The sequence below is a fragment of the Haliotis rubra genome, unplaced genomic scaffold (genome assembly GCF_003918875.1).
Source record: "Haliotis rubra isolate DU_JTF1 unplaced genomic scaffold, ASM391887v1 Scf56, whole genome shotgun sequence".
NCBI classification, from domain to species: domain Eukaryota; kingdom Metazoa; phylum Mollusca; class Gastropoda; order Lepetellida; family Haliotidae; genus Haliotis; species Haliotis rubra.
The window spans coordinates 339006-354977 of NW_025767257.1; the positions used below are offsets into that span (position 1 = coordinate 339006).

General features: G+C 42.6%; 1 protein-coding gene across 1 annotated transcript in view; it reads left to right on the forward strand.

Moving 5' to 3' along the window:
• The window catches only part of LOC124253975 (1-phosphatidylinositol 3-phosphate 5-kinase-like), a 101482-nt gene that overhangs the window by 64372 nt on the left and 21138 nt on the right, over positions 1 to 15972 (forward strand). Inside the window, 5 exon segments of the mRNA XM_046687829.1 lie at positions 9205 to 9276; positions 10291 to 10393; positions 10694 to 10789; positions 11329 to 11400; positions 11897 to 11970. Coding sequence (XP_046543785.1) covers positions 9205 to 9276; positions 10291 to 10393; positions 10694 to 10789; positions 11329 to 11400; positions 11897 to 11970 — 417 coding nt within the window.

A 15972-nucleotide genomic window follows, 5' to 3' on the forward strand; every position in this document is an offset into this window, starting at 1 on the left:
TATCATCTAATGGAGGTTGTTGTCGGTGCAATAAAGCAATCTGATAAACTTGGTATCCAAATCTGATAACTATGCAAATTCCGTCAATCCATGAACTACTTTCACAAAACTCCATACACGCCATGCGAATCCTTAAACATTTAACAATTCATTGATGACGTCGTCACGAGTTTACATTGTTAGTAAACAAACATGGCCTCCCCCATTCTCAAAATTGGTGATTCTGTAAGAATTGATGACTGAGGTTCTGGAGTCATTACTGCAGTAATTGACTTTGGAAAACATGAAATGGAGTACTTCGTTCACATTGAAGGTACGGATTATGAAGCACGACTGAAAGGCAATCGTCTAAGAAAGGTACCAATCAAGGATTTCGATCTATCGATCACAATGCAGACGATCAATTGATTCCATCAGGTATCAGAAACTGATATTGATGCGGTGATATCACTGACAGGAAAACCCTGCCCTGTTTTGTTGTTCCTTTTAGACAGAAAGATCTCATTTTAAGCATGAGTTTTGTTTGCATTGTATTAGCAACTAGTCACAACCATATACCGCCGTCATGAACGACCTTCACCTTGGTGTACCGCTAAGTATTCTTAAGTGAATGCTCGATACCCTTCATATAAATTCACGTACGATTTGCTTCTTTTTTTAGAGTAATGTTAAGAATGACATTATATGATAAAGAGATTATTAACCTCGTTTGTTTCCGTATCATTAATATCATATGTTAAGAATAAAAAATTATGTATTATGCTCGCCAAAGGCTTGCATAATACAATTTTTATTATTTTTATTATGCCAAAGGCTCGCATAATACAATATTTATTCCTAATATATGATATTAATAATATGGAAACACACAAGGTAAATAATCTCTATATATCAGTGCCAGTGTCATACTATGTTTGTGACACGAGTACTAAATGTTAGTATTTCCTGGGTGAGAGCGAGGGATATACCGATATTTAGGCACGAGTGTCGTAAATAGGGCTGGGTATTGCAGAGAATTTTATATTGCGATATATTGCTATACGAAAGCATATATTTTTCCTTATCCTGACTCATGCTCTTTTGCTTGTCTTCTTCTTCTTGCGAACATAGTGGAAACACTTGTATCTCCTTAATTGAAGCTCCCTTCAATGTAAAATCACTAATCAGTACTCACCACGAGTTGCTCCCCTTTGATCCCTTTTGGCGGGAAAGGTGTCGCCACCTCATACCTCGTGCTTCACTCTCTCCTTCTTTGCCCAGTGAGCAGGATGTGAGAGCGCCTGTGTCTCCTTACACAACATATCCTTTGATTTTTCTTAGTTTTTTACCTCCTATAGTGTACTATAGAGGTATAGCTAGTATCCTTCAGCAATTTGTATTGATTATTTATCGTATTTCTACTGTTTATTCACGTGTATTCGTGATTGTTCAGCTAGTATTACGTTGATGAAAATCTGTACTATTTGTAGATTACGTTTTTCTGCCTCAGATCCGCATGTAATATGCCCTAGTTGTTCTACGCCGTGTGCGTTTGATTCACGTTGCAGTTATTGCATTAATTTATCTAATTCTGCATTTAATAAATACTATCTTTGCGTCTTAAGACGTGCTGCAGATAGGTCACGCAAACAAGGGCTAAATATGGCTGATACTCCAGATACTCCATCTAGTCAGCTGCTGGCGATCGACCCCCTACCGTCTGGTGTTCTGCTAGAGACCCCATCGGAAGAGGGACGTGGGACGCAGTCCGTCACCTCTAAGAAGCGGCCGGCCTCCCCAGACATCCCGTCATCGCAGATAAAGTCCAAGAGGGCCTCGACGTCTTCTCAACGCAGACTTCGTACCCCCAGGGCAGCGTCGACATCCAAAGGGAAGTCTACGAAGACAGCGAGAACTTTCTCAGCCGAGATCGTTCCAGCCGAAGAAAGGGGCCTCTACGATGACCAGCCGATTATCATCCCCGACATACGGCACAAGAAGCGGCCGGTGTCAGCGACAGTGACTTCAGCAGAGATCTTCATGCAGCCTGATGCCTCTACACCGATGTCAGACGTTATTGCTGTGGACCCCATCATTAACACCGCAGAAGAGCGCGAGACAACATCGTCGCAGACCATCCCTGATGACCTGATGCAGCAAATTATGGCGATGATGGAAGACCGATATAGACTGCAGAAGCAAGGACCGAGGCAGCCAGCGAAGGCTCCAACGTAGACAGCACCCCAGAGGCACCCCCCGTCAACGTAGCAGCCAAGACGATGTCACCTTCGCGAAGGAAGGCACGGACCACCTCCACGAAGGACCTAGATGTACAGCCTTCGCGAAGGCGGGATAGATCTTCACCCTCGTCATCTTCATCCCAAGATGTGGACTCGGACCATCAGACATCACGAAAGCCTTAGCGAAGGTCTTATCGTAAATCCCCTGGACCGGACGCAGAGGAAGCTTCGCGAAGGCATTCGCGGAGGCCAGCTGAATCCAGATCTTCATCATCTAGAAGGACATCGAGGGACTACACAAGAGCTTCGTGTAGCTATCAACGTTCTCCTCACAGGTCACCGAGAAGATCAACCCATAGACGTAGATCACCTAGACGATCGCCTCTTCGTTCATCACCACGTAGATCACCTTACAGATCACCATACAGAGCTGCACAAGCATTGCCGGACGTAGAGACAGAAGCACGCAGTCCAGAACAGCACCAACCTCTCATCAATGATGATGGTATAGAGGATGATGGAGGAGTTATTTTCTCCGATGCTGAGATACGGTATTGGATGGTCAATAACCTAGATCTCTCATCACCATCTAAAATGGCAATGTGGCAGACATATCTGATGAAAGAAGGCGATGCAGATGCTGTCACACTACCACCCGATCGACCCGATTGCAGCAGTTCCACAGAATCTAGATGCAGCATTCCACAAAGCCCACGAAAAGTTCAGACACCACATCTACCAAACTTTCATGCCAAGAAGTTCTCCACGATAACATGGACCCCTTCTTCAAAGCTCAGGACATCGACGAGAACTATAAGTTGATCAGCGATGTCAAGTACAAGAATTACAAGATTGATGATCGCAGTTAGTCCAGATAGAAACCATGACGAGGCGTATGTTTTTGGTTTAAATAGATCTAGAGCGATCAATGAGACTCTTATCACCAGATTTCGTGATCGACTTCTGAGGATGATAGAATGATTTATTCTGCCTTACTTATGCAAAGAAAGACCAGCAGTTCCTAACAGATCATCTTACATCTATTTCAGCAGCACTGACCTTAGCTCGTCGTCAAGGCCTCCTCGCTTCCTGTAACTGGGGTGAGAACTTTACAGCCCCACTGTATACAGCCCCGTGGTCTTCAACATCCATCTTTAATGGAGAAATAGACAAAGTTTCCAAGGAAGTCACTAAGGATTCCAGAGAAGTCCTGATGATTAAATCGATGGATACACTAGCCAGTGTCATCCGACAGACCTCTCAAAGATACTCAGGAAGATCTAAATTCACGGGCCTACAGAGAGCACGAGACAGGAAGATAGCCAGCTCTAGAGGAAAAGATTCTTTTCGTCGCCCATTCGGCAACTATAGAGGAGGTTCAGGAAGAGGCAGGACACCCAGAGGTTCCCGCAACTATAAACGCTGAAAGACAGGTTCGGAACGACTGGAGTCTTCCACCCCCAGCCGTTCCAGTACAACCATCTCAAGTGGGTGGACGCCTCCAACTTTACTGGGAAAACTGGGGAATATTACAAGACCCTTATGTCTCCAACATTCTTCGTCACGGATTTCGTATCCCACTAAAGTTCGACGTACAGGCACAACAACTACCGAAGTTAAGAGAGGCTGTTACATCACTCTTAATAAAGCAGGCCATAGAAGTACTAGACCAAGACAACATAGAACCAGGTTTCTACTCCCCAGTTTTCCTAGTTCCCAAGAAAAACTCCAAGGAGAAATACAGACTCATCTACAACATGAGCTTTTTCAACAAGAACTATCTACGCAAACCACCGAAGTTCCGCATGATACATTTACCTCAGTTACGGCAGTTGATTCGCCCCATGGACTACATGGGCAGTATCGATCTACAGGGCGCTTACCTGCACATCCCGACACGCCAAAGCCAGGAAATACCTACGGTTTACCTTAGACGGGCAACATTACCAGTGGAAAGTGCTCCCATTCGGAATATCATCAGCCCCCTGGCTTTTCACGAGGATAACGGAACCGATTATCACCTATCTTCATCATCAAGGGCTACGCAGTGCGTTTTACCTCGACGACGGGATACAAGTAGATCAAGATCCACAGCATCTCAAACTACAGTTAAATTACATCATAAAGCTACTAACACAACTAGGATGGTTAGTAAACTTACTCAAGTCGGACCTAGTACCGTCACAAGACCTACAGTTCCTAGGCATTCGATTTATCACAAATCTCAACCGTATCGTCGTACCAGAAGACCGTTGGATCAAGATCCAACAGACCATTCCACCAGCTCTACGCTCTCCGTTACCACTTCGACAATGGCAGAGCCTCCTAGGTCTCCTCACATCAGCCCAAGACATGACAGTCAGAGGCAGGTTACAGTTCGTCCCTTACAGGTCTTCATCAATGCACATCTCGACGATTTACAGCCATTCAGTCTGCGAAACATCTCAGACCTCATCTACTATGGTGGACAAAGAAATCGAATGTCTGCGAAGGGATTTGTTTAGCAGAGCAGGAATTAAAACCCATCTATATGTGGGAGCGTCACTTCAAGGTTGGGGAGCTCATCTCGCCAACCAAAGCGACATCGGAATATGGAATCAACAAGAAAGCAAACTCCACATAAACAACTTAGAGATGAAAGCTGTAATCAACGCCATTCTACATTGGAGCACATTTCTACAAAATGCGCACCTGATGATTCATACAGACAATTCTACAGTGGCGTTCTACGTAAACAAGCAAGGCTCAACGAGATCACTGAACCTTTTGAATCTAAGCTTTCAACTATTCGATCTAACCCACGATCTAAATCTACAGATCAGAGCAGTTCACATTCCCGGAGCCAAGAATGTACTAGCAGACGCGCTATCTCGGTCTCATCTACCATCACCGACAGAGTGGATGCTCAATACGGAAATATTTGCTCAGATAATCAAGCCGTTAGCAGCGCCGCTAATAGATCTATTCGCCACAAGATTCAACAATCAGTTACCGACATTACGTGTCACCAATCCCAGATCCACAAGCTTGGGAAACGGACGCTCTAAGTATATCTTGGGAAGGCCTCAGCGCCGCAGCGTTTCCCCGCCAGCAATAATACCTCAAGTATTATAGAAAATCAAACAAACACAGAGTCTACAACTCACTTTGGTTTAAGCCCTACTGGCCAGCCAGAGTATGGTTTCCCAGTCTAATTCAAGAAATCGGTCAACCAGTATTAGAGCTACCCAAAGCTCAAACCTGTTAATACATCCACACACAAAACAAGTGCACGGAAACCCAGAAGTTTACCAACTTCGCATTATGGACTGTATACAAATGTGTTTAAACAAGAGAGGATATTCTGCCAGGGCGGCAAAATCGGTCACGCTTGCCTTCACGACACTCAACTCGTAACAATGCGGACGACAAGTGGCACAGTTTCGAAAATTATGCAGCTAATAAAGGATTTACAGCGAGGGATGCTTCACATCCTCAAGTGGCAGACTATTTGTGTTACCTGCGGCAAAACAAACATTTAAGAGGTTCGACGATATCAACATATCTTGCCACGCTTAGCTCTGTGATTACTATGAGAACGGGTGTCAAGCTGACAAAATCTCCAGAGTTACTGGCCTTACTACGTGCTTTCCGATTGGAGGACCAAAAGCGGAAGTTCCACGTCCCAGCTTGGGATCTGAATATAGTGTTACAACACCTCACAAGTGAGGCTTATGAGCCCTTGGAATCGACAAACTTTGAATTTCTCTCACAGAAAACACTATTTCTGTTATCTCTAGCCACGGCAGCAAGAATATCTGAAATTCACGCTCTGGATTACGAAAGGATACAGTTTGATGACAATCAAAACATAGAGCACCTCGGATTAAGATGGGATTTCATCGCTAAAAATTAACTACCAGGTCAACCAGACAGGTTATTCCATGTACCAGCGCTATCCTCCATTCTCGGATCACAAGATACACAAGACTTGTCACTGTGTCCAGTCAGAGCTCTCAAAGTTTACCTCTGACGATCCAAAACAAGGCTTAAGATTTCTCAAAAGATTATTCATCCCCTTATCGCCAACGAATCAAACAGAAGTCTCGGCGTACTACCATATCTATTTGGATAAGGACTGTCATGCCAGGCATACAAGGCAGCAGGCTTGGACCCACCAACAGCATCAAATCGCGATGAGATTAGGGCACTGGCTTCCACCCTCGCCCTGCACGGTAACTGTTCATTGACCACTATTATGGAAGGATGCTTTTGGAAATCGAACATGGTGTTTGCGAATCACTACTTGAGAGATATCACCACAGAAGATGTCTCTGGCATTCACCATTTCGGCCCTTTGGTCCTCGCTCAACAGCTGACAGTCCCTCGTAGGCGTTAAAATATTACAATCACAAAGTTAATATGTATTATATACATAATTTAGTTAGCTTATAACTCTGAGGAGTTCTAGAGCTATGTATATATATTCAGCTTAGGTCTTTCACCCCTAAGTATATATGGACATTATATTTAGTTGTACAGTGACTCTATCAGAGTCTCTTATGTATATATAATTTATGTAATGGGGTTTTTCAATATATATCAATGTAATACACAATTATGGCATTATAAAACCTATGGTTATATACAGGAAATATCCTAAGTCTATGCCTTCATGAAGTTCCCATACCAGTTATTACAGTTATATTTATACAAAATCACTAATTATAAATCCAAAGTATTCTGTTACTCCCTCCTCCGTTCCGTAGGATTCTACAAGCAAAAGAGCATGAGTCAGGATAAGGAAAAATATGTAATTTTTAGAATAAAATTGATATTTTATACTTATCCTGACTCATGAGGTCAGCCCTCCCATCCTCCCCACATAACACTTTGGATTTCCCTGTAAATTCAAGGGTTGGGCTCGCAAAATCAGGAGAGAGTGAAGCACGAGGTATGAGGTGGCGACACCTTTCCCGCCAAAAGGGATCAAAGGGGAGCAACTCGTGGTGAGTACTGATTAGTGATTTTACATTGAAGGGAGCTTCAATTAAGGAGATACAAGTGTTTCCACTATGTTCGCAAGAAGAAGAAGACAAGCAAAAGAGCATGAGTCAGGATAAGTATAAAATATCAATTTTATTCTAAAAATTACATATTGCGATATGTATTGCAATATATTGCAAGAAGTTTTTTAACAATAAAACTACTTATAATCAAGTTAATGCTTGATTTATAAAGCCTAGGCCAAACTTCCCCCCACTAGGCTTTAATCTTCCCCGGGAAAAGTTTGTCCTAGGCCAAACTTTCGCCACCCTTTGAATCAAATTTAAAGGCTACTTCTTTCCCACCCTTGTTCTTATATCAAAATGGGGAGATTCTCAACTGGCTAGGCTATTTCTTCCCCAACCTTGTTTTCATGTTTATTTTCGTCTTGAAAAAGTCAGAAACGAAAACAAGACATAGCTATTCATGTGAACACATTGAGAAGATGTTCATGTTGACGTAAAGTTCCATTAACAATTTACAGGTCATCTTCATCTTCACACATAACAACCAGAAAAATAGATAAAAACTGCCATTGGAGATGGCGAATATTGTGTTAATGGGAAACTAAATCCGGAAATATATTTAAGGAATAAGAGCAAGAAATATATGATTTCTTTCAGTTCAATACCAAACAATTCAGGGTGAAACATCAACCTGATTGTTATGTATGTAGTAGACCCTTTAGCTTAACAGCAAATTAAAGGAAATAGTTTGTATCAATATGTATCTCTGTGACATGAGTACTAAAATATAAACAACCACTGGTAAAAGTAATCATGTTTGACCCAACACAATTCCCTAATTCCAAATTATTAAAGATAATTTAATATTACAAAATTTATCTTTACTTTATGATATATTATATTATTACTATTGTTGGCAAGATTACAGAATACTGGATACCTATCCGCCATTTTTATTTTGATTGAGCATTTATTTTTGCGCACTTCCGTTTTGTTTCCTTAGCAACGGCACGCCATGAATGAAGGCTGTGTTGAAGCAGCGTTCAATATTAAATATTAAATATTAAACAATATTAAAGCTGAAAAAGGTAAGATAGGGGGGGTAAAGGGGGTACCCCCCTTTATTTAAAAGCCTTACCTACCTTACCTTACCAATCAAAAAACACTTACCATCAGAGTGTTCCCACACTGTAGAGTTCCTTTTCCCAGCATGCATTTGAATAAAATTTCAACACACGATTACTTTTTACTCTGTTTACGTCAGTGAACGCTGTTAAAATCCCCAGTTTAGGTTTCCTAAACTGGAAGTAAGGTGAGGAATTCGATTTTAACCTTATTTTTTACCTTAAATTCGTATTTTTATTGGATCGCTCGCAGGCTCGCGCTCTCTGTTTCTTCTATATACAGGAGCCTCACGCCCACAATAGAATGTATATTGCGTAACCCTAGTCGTAAACATAGTATGATATGGGCATGAAAATAATGTTTAATTTATTACCGAAGACGTCAAATTGAGGAAAATAAACCCCAAATCTACTTTCAAACATAGGCTGGCTACCTGCCGTCGCCGCTGCATGAAAAACGCAACATCATAGAAGAAATGTGACGTCATAGCATTGTTCATGACATCACGTCACCATGACAAAGTGATATTTTGCCCTAGGGCATCGTATGAAAAATATGAAGCCTGATATTTTGCCCATGCCTTGTAGTGAATAAAAACCAATACTCACCAGCAGTAAAGAGTCTCCCCTGTAAAAGACAGCCGGGACCTGTGTTCATGGCCTACCTGTGGTACATACTCCACCAGGTGTTGTAACTGACTGATCATTGTTACCCTCATGACAAACATCAGTGTTTAGGACCTCATTCTGCCCTGGAGTCTCCATAGAGGCCATGTGCTGACAAATCATTATGATCTTCAGTCATCTGTTCAACTTGCTAAGACTGGAGATTATCTTGACGTGGACCATTTCGCCGTTGTTGTGCTGCAGGTCCATCCTCCCTGTCCCCCCAGCTGCTGGAGCGAGGAGGTTCCTCCAACAACCTGGAGGCCATGAGAGAAGGTAGCTTGTCTGTGTACAGCACGTATTCATGCACACTTGTATCTCCCTCATAATGGTAGCTTGTCTGTGTACAGCACGTATTCATGCACACTTGTATCTCCCTCATAATGGTAGCTTGTCTGTGTACAGCACGTATTCATGCACACTTGTATCTCCCTCATAATGGTAGCTTGTCTGTGTACAGCACGTATTCATGCACACTTGTATCTCCCTCATAATGGTAGCTTGTCTGTGTACAGCACGTATTCATGCACACTTGTATCTCCCTCATAATGGTAGCTTGTCTGTGTACAGCACGTATTCATGCACTCTTGTATCTCCCTCATAATGGTAGCTTGTCTGTGTACAGCACGTATTCATGCACACTTGTATCTCCCTCATAATGGTAGCTTGTCTGTGTACAGCACGTATTCATGCACACTTGTATCTCCCTCATAATGGTAGCTTGTCTGTGTACATGCGTATTCATGCACTCTTGTATCTCCCTCATAATGGTAACTTGTCTGTGTACAGCACGTATTCATGCACACTTGTATCTCCCTCATAATGGTAGCTTGTCTGTGTACAGCACATATTCATGCACACTTGTATCTCCCTCATAATGGTAGCTTGTCTGTGTACAGCACATATTCATGCACAGTTGTATCTCCCTCATAATGTACTCAACTGGACACAAACCTTTCACTTACAGTAAAGTAGTAACATTCCCTTAAGATGTAAGATAACAAAATGTATAAATATATTGTTGACAGCTATGTCAAAGTAATTTTCAATGCTCAGTTTTTGTTGATATACCATATGGATGACTTAACCATTACATAGTTTACAGTGGAACACAGTAGATGTTAACACATTACTTTAAGAAATCATATGTGTAGAGCGAGTAGATTGCAGTGCTGTTGACAGCTGATGGCGTCCAGCTGTGTTTATCTGTGTACTCCTTGTGTTGGGAGTCAGCTGTGTGGTTGTACTGACTGTTTTTAATGAGATCCATCAATGTGTTGCTCTTGCCAGAAGACAGTGTGGACGGACGGCAGGACAAGAAGGGAATGGTCAGGAGGACACTGATGTCCGGCTTCTGGTCAGCCCCCGGCTTCACCCCTATCACCATGCCATTGTAAGTTATGCCACATGATAGGAAGACAATTTGAATATAATAGACTTAACCTCTGTAGTCAAACTGTAATGCCACTGAGTCATGTGAATATCATTCAGATACAAAAGGTACACAAGCAAGACCTGGATCCTGTGTAGGAGTGAGACATAAATGATAGGTGCAGCTTCCCTTAATGACCTCACCCTGGCAGCAAGAGTGGATAGTGTCAGGTGTATACACCATGAATCAAACATACAGCACAGATGAAGTAGTGCTACATGTTACTTTGCCCTGATCTAAATATCCTGTGTGTACCTACAGCGACCCGGCGGAACACTACCTGCTGCCGCCCTGTGAGAAGATCCCAGTCGTGGTGTATGACTATGAACCCAGCTCAGTCATAGCATATGCTTTAAGGTTGGTCTATAGGCAACATTCCTTGACACTCAAATACTTGCTTCAGACATATGCACACTTCTGTAGGTTTCCTTTTTCTTGCAACCGGTAACTGAAAGGCTACTTGTGAAGCCCATTTCTGGTGTCCCCCACCGTGATATTGCTGGAATATTGCTATAAAAGCGGCGTAAAATGAAAACTCACTCACTCACTCACTGAAAGGCTACTTTTAGAAAATTTCATGTGACCACTTGGAAATAGCAAACTTCTTCCTAATGTGAAAACATAGCTGTGAATGCAGTATTGGGAACTTGACAGAACATAGCTGATTGTAGTGCAAGGGGGATCACTGTTTTCTGCAAGGTTTCAAGATATCTGTGAATGGTTTGCAAGCCACATTGATGAAGACATTTTAGATAGGAGGGCAAACATTAGGCCTAAGATGAATTCATCATCAGCCTCTGTCCTCTGATTGAAGATGAAATCTTGAGAGTTTTGTGATTTGTGGTTGTCTTGTTTCGATGTTCATGTCTGAGGTGTTGGTGTGGTTGCCCCCACAGCTGCGGAGACTACCATGTCCGACTGAGAGAGTACCAGTGTTGTTGTGGTTCTGGCAAGGAGCAGGTCAGCAGGTAGGTAAACCACCTTTCATGTCAGTATTAAACCCAGGCTTCATGAAGAGATGGAATGTAAACTGATTTGGTGGGCAGTCCCTTATGACACACAGGTCCAGACTGATTGTTGACATATAATGGTAGGGTCAGGTTGTAATGTGAGGGCTAACCTTGGAAGAACATGGCTTGTACACTCCCCAGGGAGCTGATAATGTAACTTGATTGCACACCGATCGTGTGACTTGCTTCGAGCTTCCAGGAGCGGTGGGGTAGCTTTGTGGTTAAAGTGTTCACTCATCACGCCAAAGACCCGGGTTCGATTCCCCACATGGGTACAATGTGTGAAGCCCATTGCTGGAATAATGCTAAAAGCGGTGTAAAACTAAACTCACTCGAGCAGCTGCCATGAACAGTGTGGAGCTGTGTTCAGTGTGGAGACCATCGAGGACAGTGTCTGTGAAGTGTTTTACTGTAGTATACAGCATTGTATGACACCATGGCTGTTTGCTTTCAGTATGTCCTCCAGTAAAGGAGGCCCCAAGTCTGGTGATGTGGGAGGTGGAACTGTTGACTCGGTGCTGGAATCTGGTAGGTGGTGGTGCTGCTGATCTCCCATACTTCATGGTTATTGTCTTCTGGAGTAATGTACCGAGTCATGTGACCACCTGTATTGGCATGATGTTGTTACATCATCATCATGGACATCACTGTCTTACATTTACTATTCTACATTTACTATTATATTTTACTATTTTACATTTACTATTCTACATTTACTATTATATTTTTCCTATTTTACATTTACTATTGTATTTTACTACTTTACATTTACTATTATATTTTATTATTTCACATTTACTGTTATTATAATACTTTTATATTTTACTGTTATATTTTACTGTGTTACATTATGATAAGTTTGTTGTTGGGACTATGGTCTCAGATGTGGTTTTTCAATTCAGCGGATCTTTAAACTAAAAGGAAAACATACGGTAACCATATGGTCAAATAAAACAATGACTTATCTAAAATACCATTGTTGCCATCAATAGTTATCATTTGCATACTGTCAGTAGACTATGAACTTGAAAACTTGACATACCAGAATAAGTCAATAGAACACACAGACATTAGTTTCCATAGAATAGAAAGGATGTCATGTGGAAAACATTTCGTGACCCCCCACGAAAGAGTATTCACAATAAACAACCATGCTAAAGTTTGTATCAGGCAACATAAATGAGGTTAATGCTGATGGTAATCAACTGTGTTGTTAATACACGTTCAGCCATCAGCCAATCAACAGGAGAGCCGAGATACCAGATGCCGGTTTAGAGAGTGTTAATTACTTTACAAACAGTCAATTGGACGGTCTTTGTTGTGCCGAAATACGGAATAGACTGACGCCGGATTAGAGGGCGTATAAATGATCATAAATTAACTAGCTTCTGTCAGAACCAAATTCTAGTGCCGATATTGAGAGCATGCCGGATTGAAGGGCTGCCGGTTTAGAGGGCTTCCACTGTAGTTTGTACAGTACTACTGTTTGTACATTGACAATGGTGGCAGGTACTTCGTAATGAATATGTTGTTTTAAGACATTAAAAGTGGTTCAATCAAGTTACCCTGCCTGGCTAGCCTGGGGTAACAAGTTAAACTTTGGCATGGTATCTCAGTAGGAGAGCACTAAACACAGGCATAAGTCTGGACTTGTACAATCAGCCACACACACGCATGCATGCACGTCATTACACAAGCAATATTCTTGAACTTGACTTAAGACATTGCACATCATGCCACTTGTAGGCAAGTGATAACCTATATCTGGAACCTTCATTTTTTTCCAAAACGTTTGACTTTTTATGGGCTTCCCAAAATTCATTTTATGTAATGTTTGCTGGAATGGCTGCTGGGTAGACATAGTTCTTATGGTCACTGGTGCAGGTAGGAAACCCAGCATTTTGTCACAGGTAATTTCAATACAAAGTTAAAAGTGTATTGACCTTACTGGTACTTTGTACCACTAAATCTTGTCCTCTTACTTCCTCACATACAGTACATGCCCGACAACTAGTTTCAAGATTATTGTATTGTATCAGATGACATTTGTTTAAGTTATTGTCATATTTTTCCTTATCCTGACTCATGCTAAATGGTTGTCTCCTTGTTCTTGCGAATGATAGTGGAACACTTGAAATCTGTTGAAGTTCCCTTCTAAAAAACGAACGTAAAATCATCACTCACCCACGAGTAGTCTCCCTTGCCTCCTTTGGCACCCTTTTTGGTCACTCTCTCCTGCTTCGCCCTTGAGGACGGTTGTGAGAGCACCTGGGTCCCTATACGGCACTTATCCTTTTCTATTTTGGACCTTTTACATCTAAATGGCAGCTGTATATGGTTTTTGGATTGTATATTATCAAATGTTTTGATATTATGTCTAAATTATACGTTGTTTGCCATGTTTTTCATCTGGTTTACAATTGATGAAAACTTATATTTGTTGTAGGTACCGGCTGTCTGTGGCTGACCCGCATATATTATGTCCTTCCAGCTATCATTGTCAAAAAGTAACTACTTTTGAATTTAATAACTACCTTTTTTCTCTTCATAGACGTGCAAAGGACTGGGTAAGAAGGTATTCACAAGTCATGTCTGGTAAATCCAGTGAATTGCCGAGCGGTTTACGAGGACAGGTCGCTGTTCCAGTGATGAACTCCTTCTCGAATAAGTAAAGATTGTCGTCAATGGAGCTGTCCTCATCGCAGATGAAGAAGACAAGATCTTCTTCAGTGCAGAAGAAGAAGTCTACAGCTCCTAAGACTTAGTCGAAGTCTCTTCACAGCTCTACGCAGAAGACGAGATCCTCCACTACCGATATTGTACCTCTGGAAGAAGCAGACGTGTATGATGATCCCCCCATCATCATACCTCAAGCCACAGTCATCAGCAAGAAGACGAAGCCTGCTTCAACAGCTACATCGACAACTATATCAGCGCAGACATTGACAGAAGACCTTCTATAAACGTAGACGTCGGGTACCAGAGATAACAGGAGCGTCAACTTTTCACAAATGCAGCATACCTTAGAAGAGGCCTCAACGTTCTCAGAAGCATCATCAACCCTGCAGCAGTCTCAACAGACATCGCAGAACTTCAACCTGGGGCTGTTTATGCAACAGTTTACAGACCATATGATGTCGATGATGGAACGTTGCTTCGCGCAGGAGAAAGCTGCTACGAAGACCACTACGATGACTACAAGCCTGTGTGATACAGCAGCCTCTCCAACGCACTTGGAAGAAGAGTGAAGCCTGCGTGAAGGCTCACGCATCCGACGATCTTCCCCGCCTGAAGTTAGGAGCCTGGACAACGCTACCAGCTGAGCCTTAGACGTCCCTGAAGGTTCCGCTAAGAATTCTCCACATAGAGGCAGATCAAAGCGTTCTCCCGAACCCTACAGACATCATAGATACGGATCATCATCACCGTCGGACTTAGACACACATCGGGAACCTGCGCACAGGCACTCCACATCTCACAGAGGACCCCTCCGATGATGGTCACCCTGCGGAAGGAATATTAGCCATGCAAGCTCTCTCGGATGCACGAACGGTAACGTTCGCGAAGATCTTTACCGTCAGAAGTATCAGCAGTTAGAAGCCTGGAGGATTCAATGAACACCAGCTTAGCGTTAGCAGTCCACGATGGAGCCTCCACGCAATTTCAGCGTCTCAGCAGGAAGCATTCTAACACAGAAGTAGATCCAGTCGTTCTCCAGGATTCTAGAGACTGCGCAGATACGGATCTTCCAACTTGGATCTTCAACAACCTGCGCGCAGGCACTCACGGGGAGGATTATAATCAGAGTCAGCATGTCCCGCCGTTTAAGGATAGCAGATATCCCCTTCATCATATGGAGCCCTTCATGATACATCAGGGTTTGAAATTACAAGATCATCAGTGAATCCAGTAATAGATCTTCAAGATGGAAGATAAGAAGATAACGCAACTGGACACTACAACTAGATGTGGGCTATGTTGGATCAACGCGTGGCTGAAGGAAGAGACGCACACCTGAACTAACGATGTCAGATAACATCCGATGAAACACTGAAGATGAATTTTCATCACATGGGCTTACAAGATATCAAGGGGACAGTTAACAGCTTTGTCGCAGTTCCTCAGCGAGACATCGGTTACGGTCAACTTTACAGAACATTTGTATAAGATGATGACTGCAGTAAAGATTATAAAGTTGAAGAATACAGTCACAACAGACAAGGAACAGTCTGCTTACTTCGGTACTACGCGGCGAAGTTTTCGCTCGCTTGCACTCAGCCATCTAGACACGTGTTCACTCTTGTAACTCCGGCACAAGCCGAACAGAGAGGTTACGGACAAGGCCGAGTGTTGATGAAGAATCAACGACTGCACAAGATTCTACGAGGACCTGCAACACCGGTGACGTCACATCTGAAATCTGATTGGTCCATGAGAGACAACGCCCTGCGCAGAACTCGGTCATAGTCACGTGCCAGGAAGTCGTCTACAGTTGTAAACAACTCTTTCAATGTTGGAAAGGCTCCATTT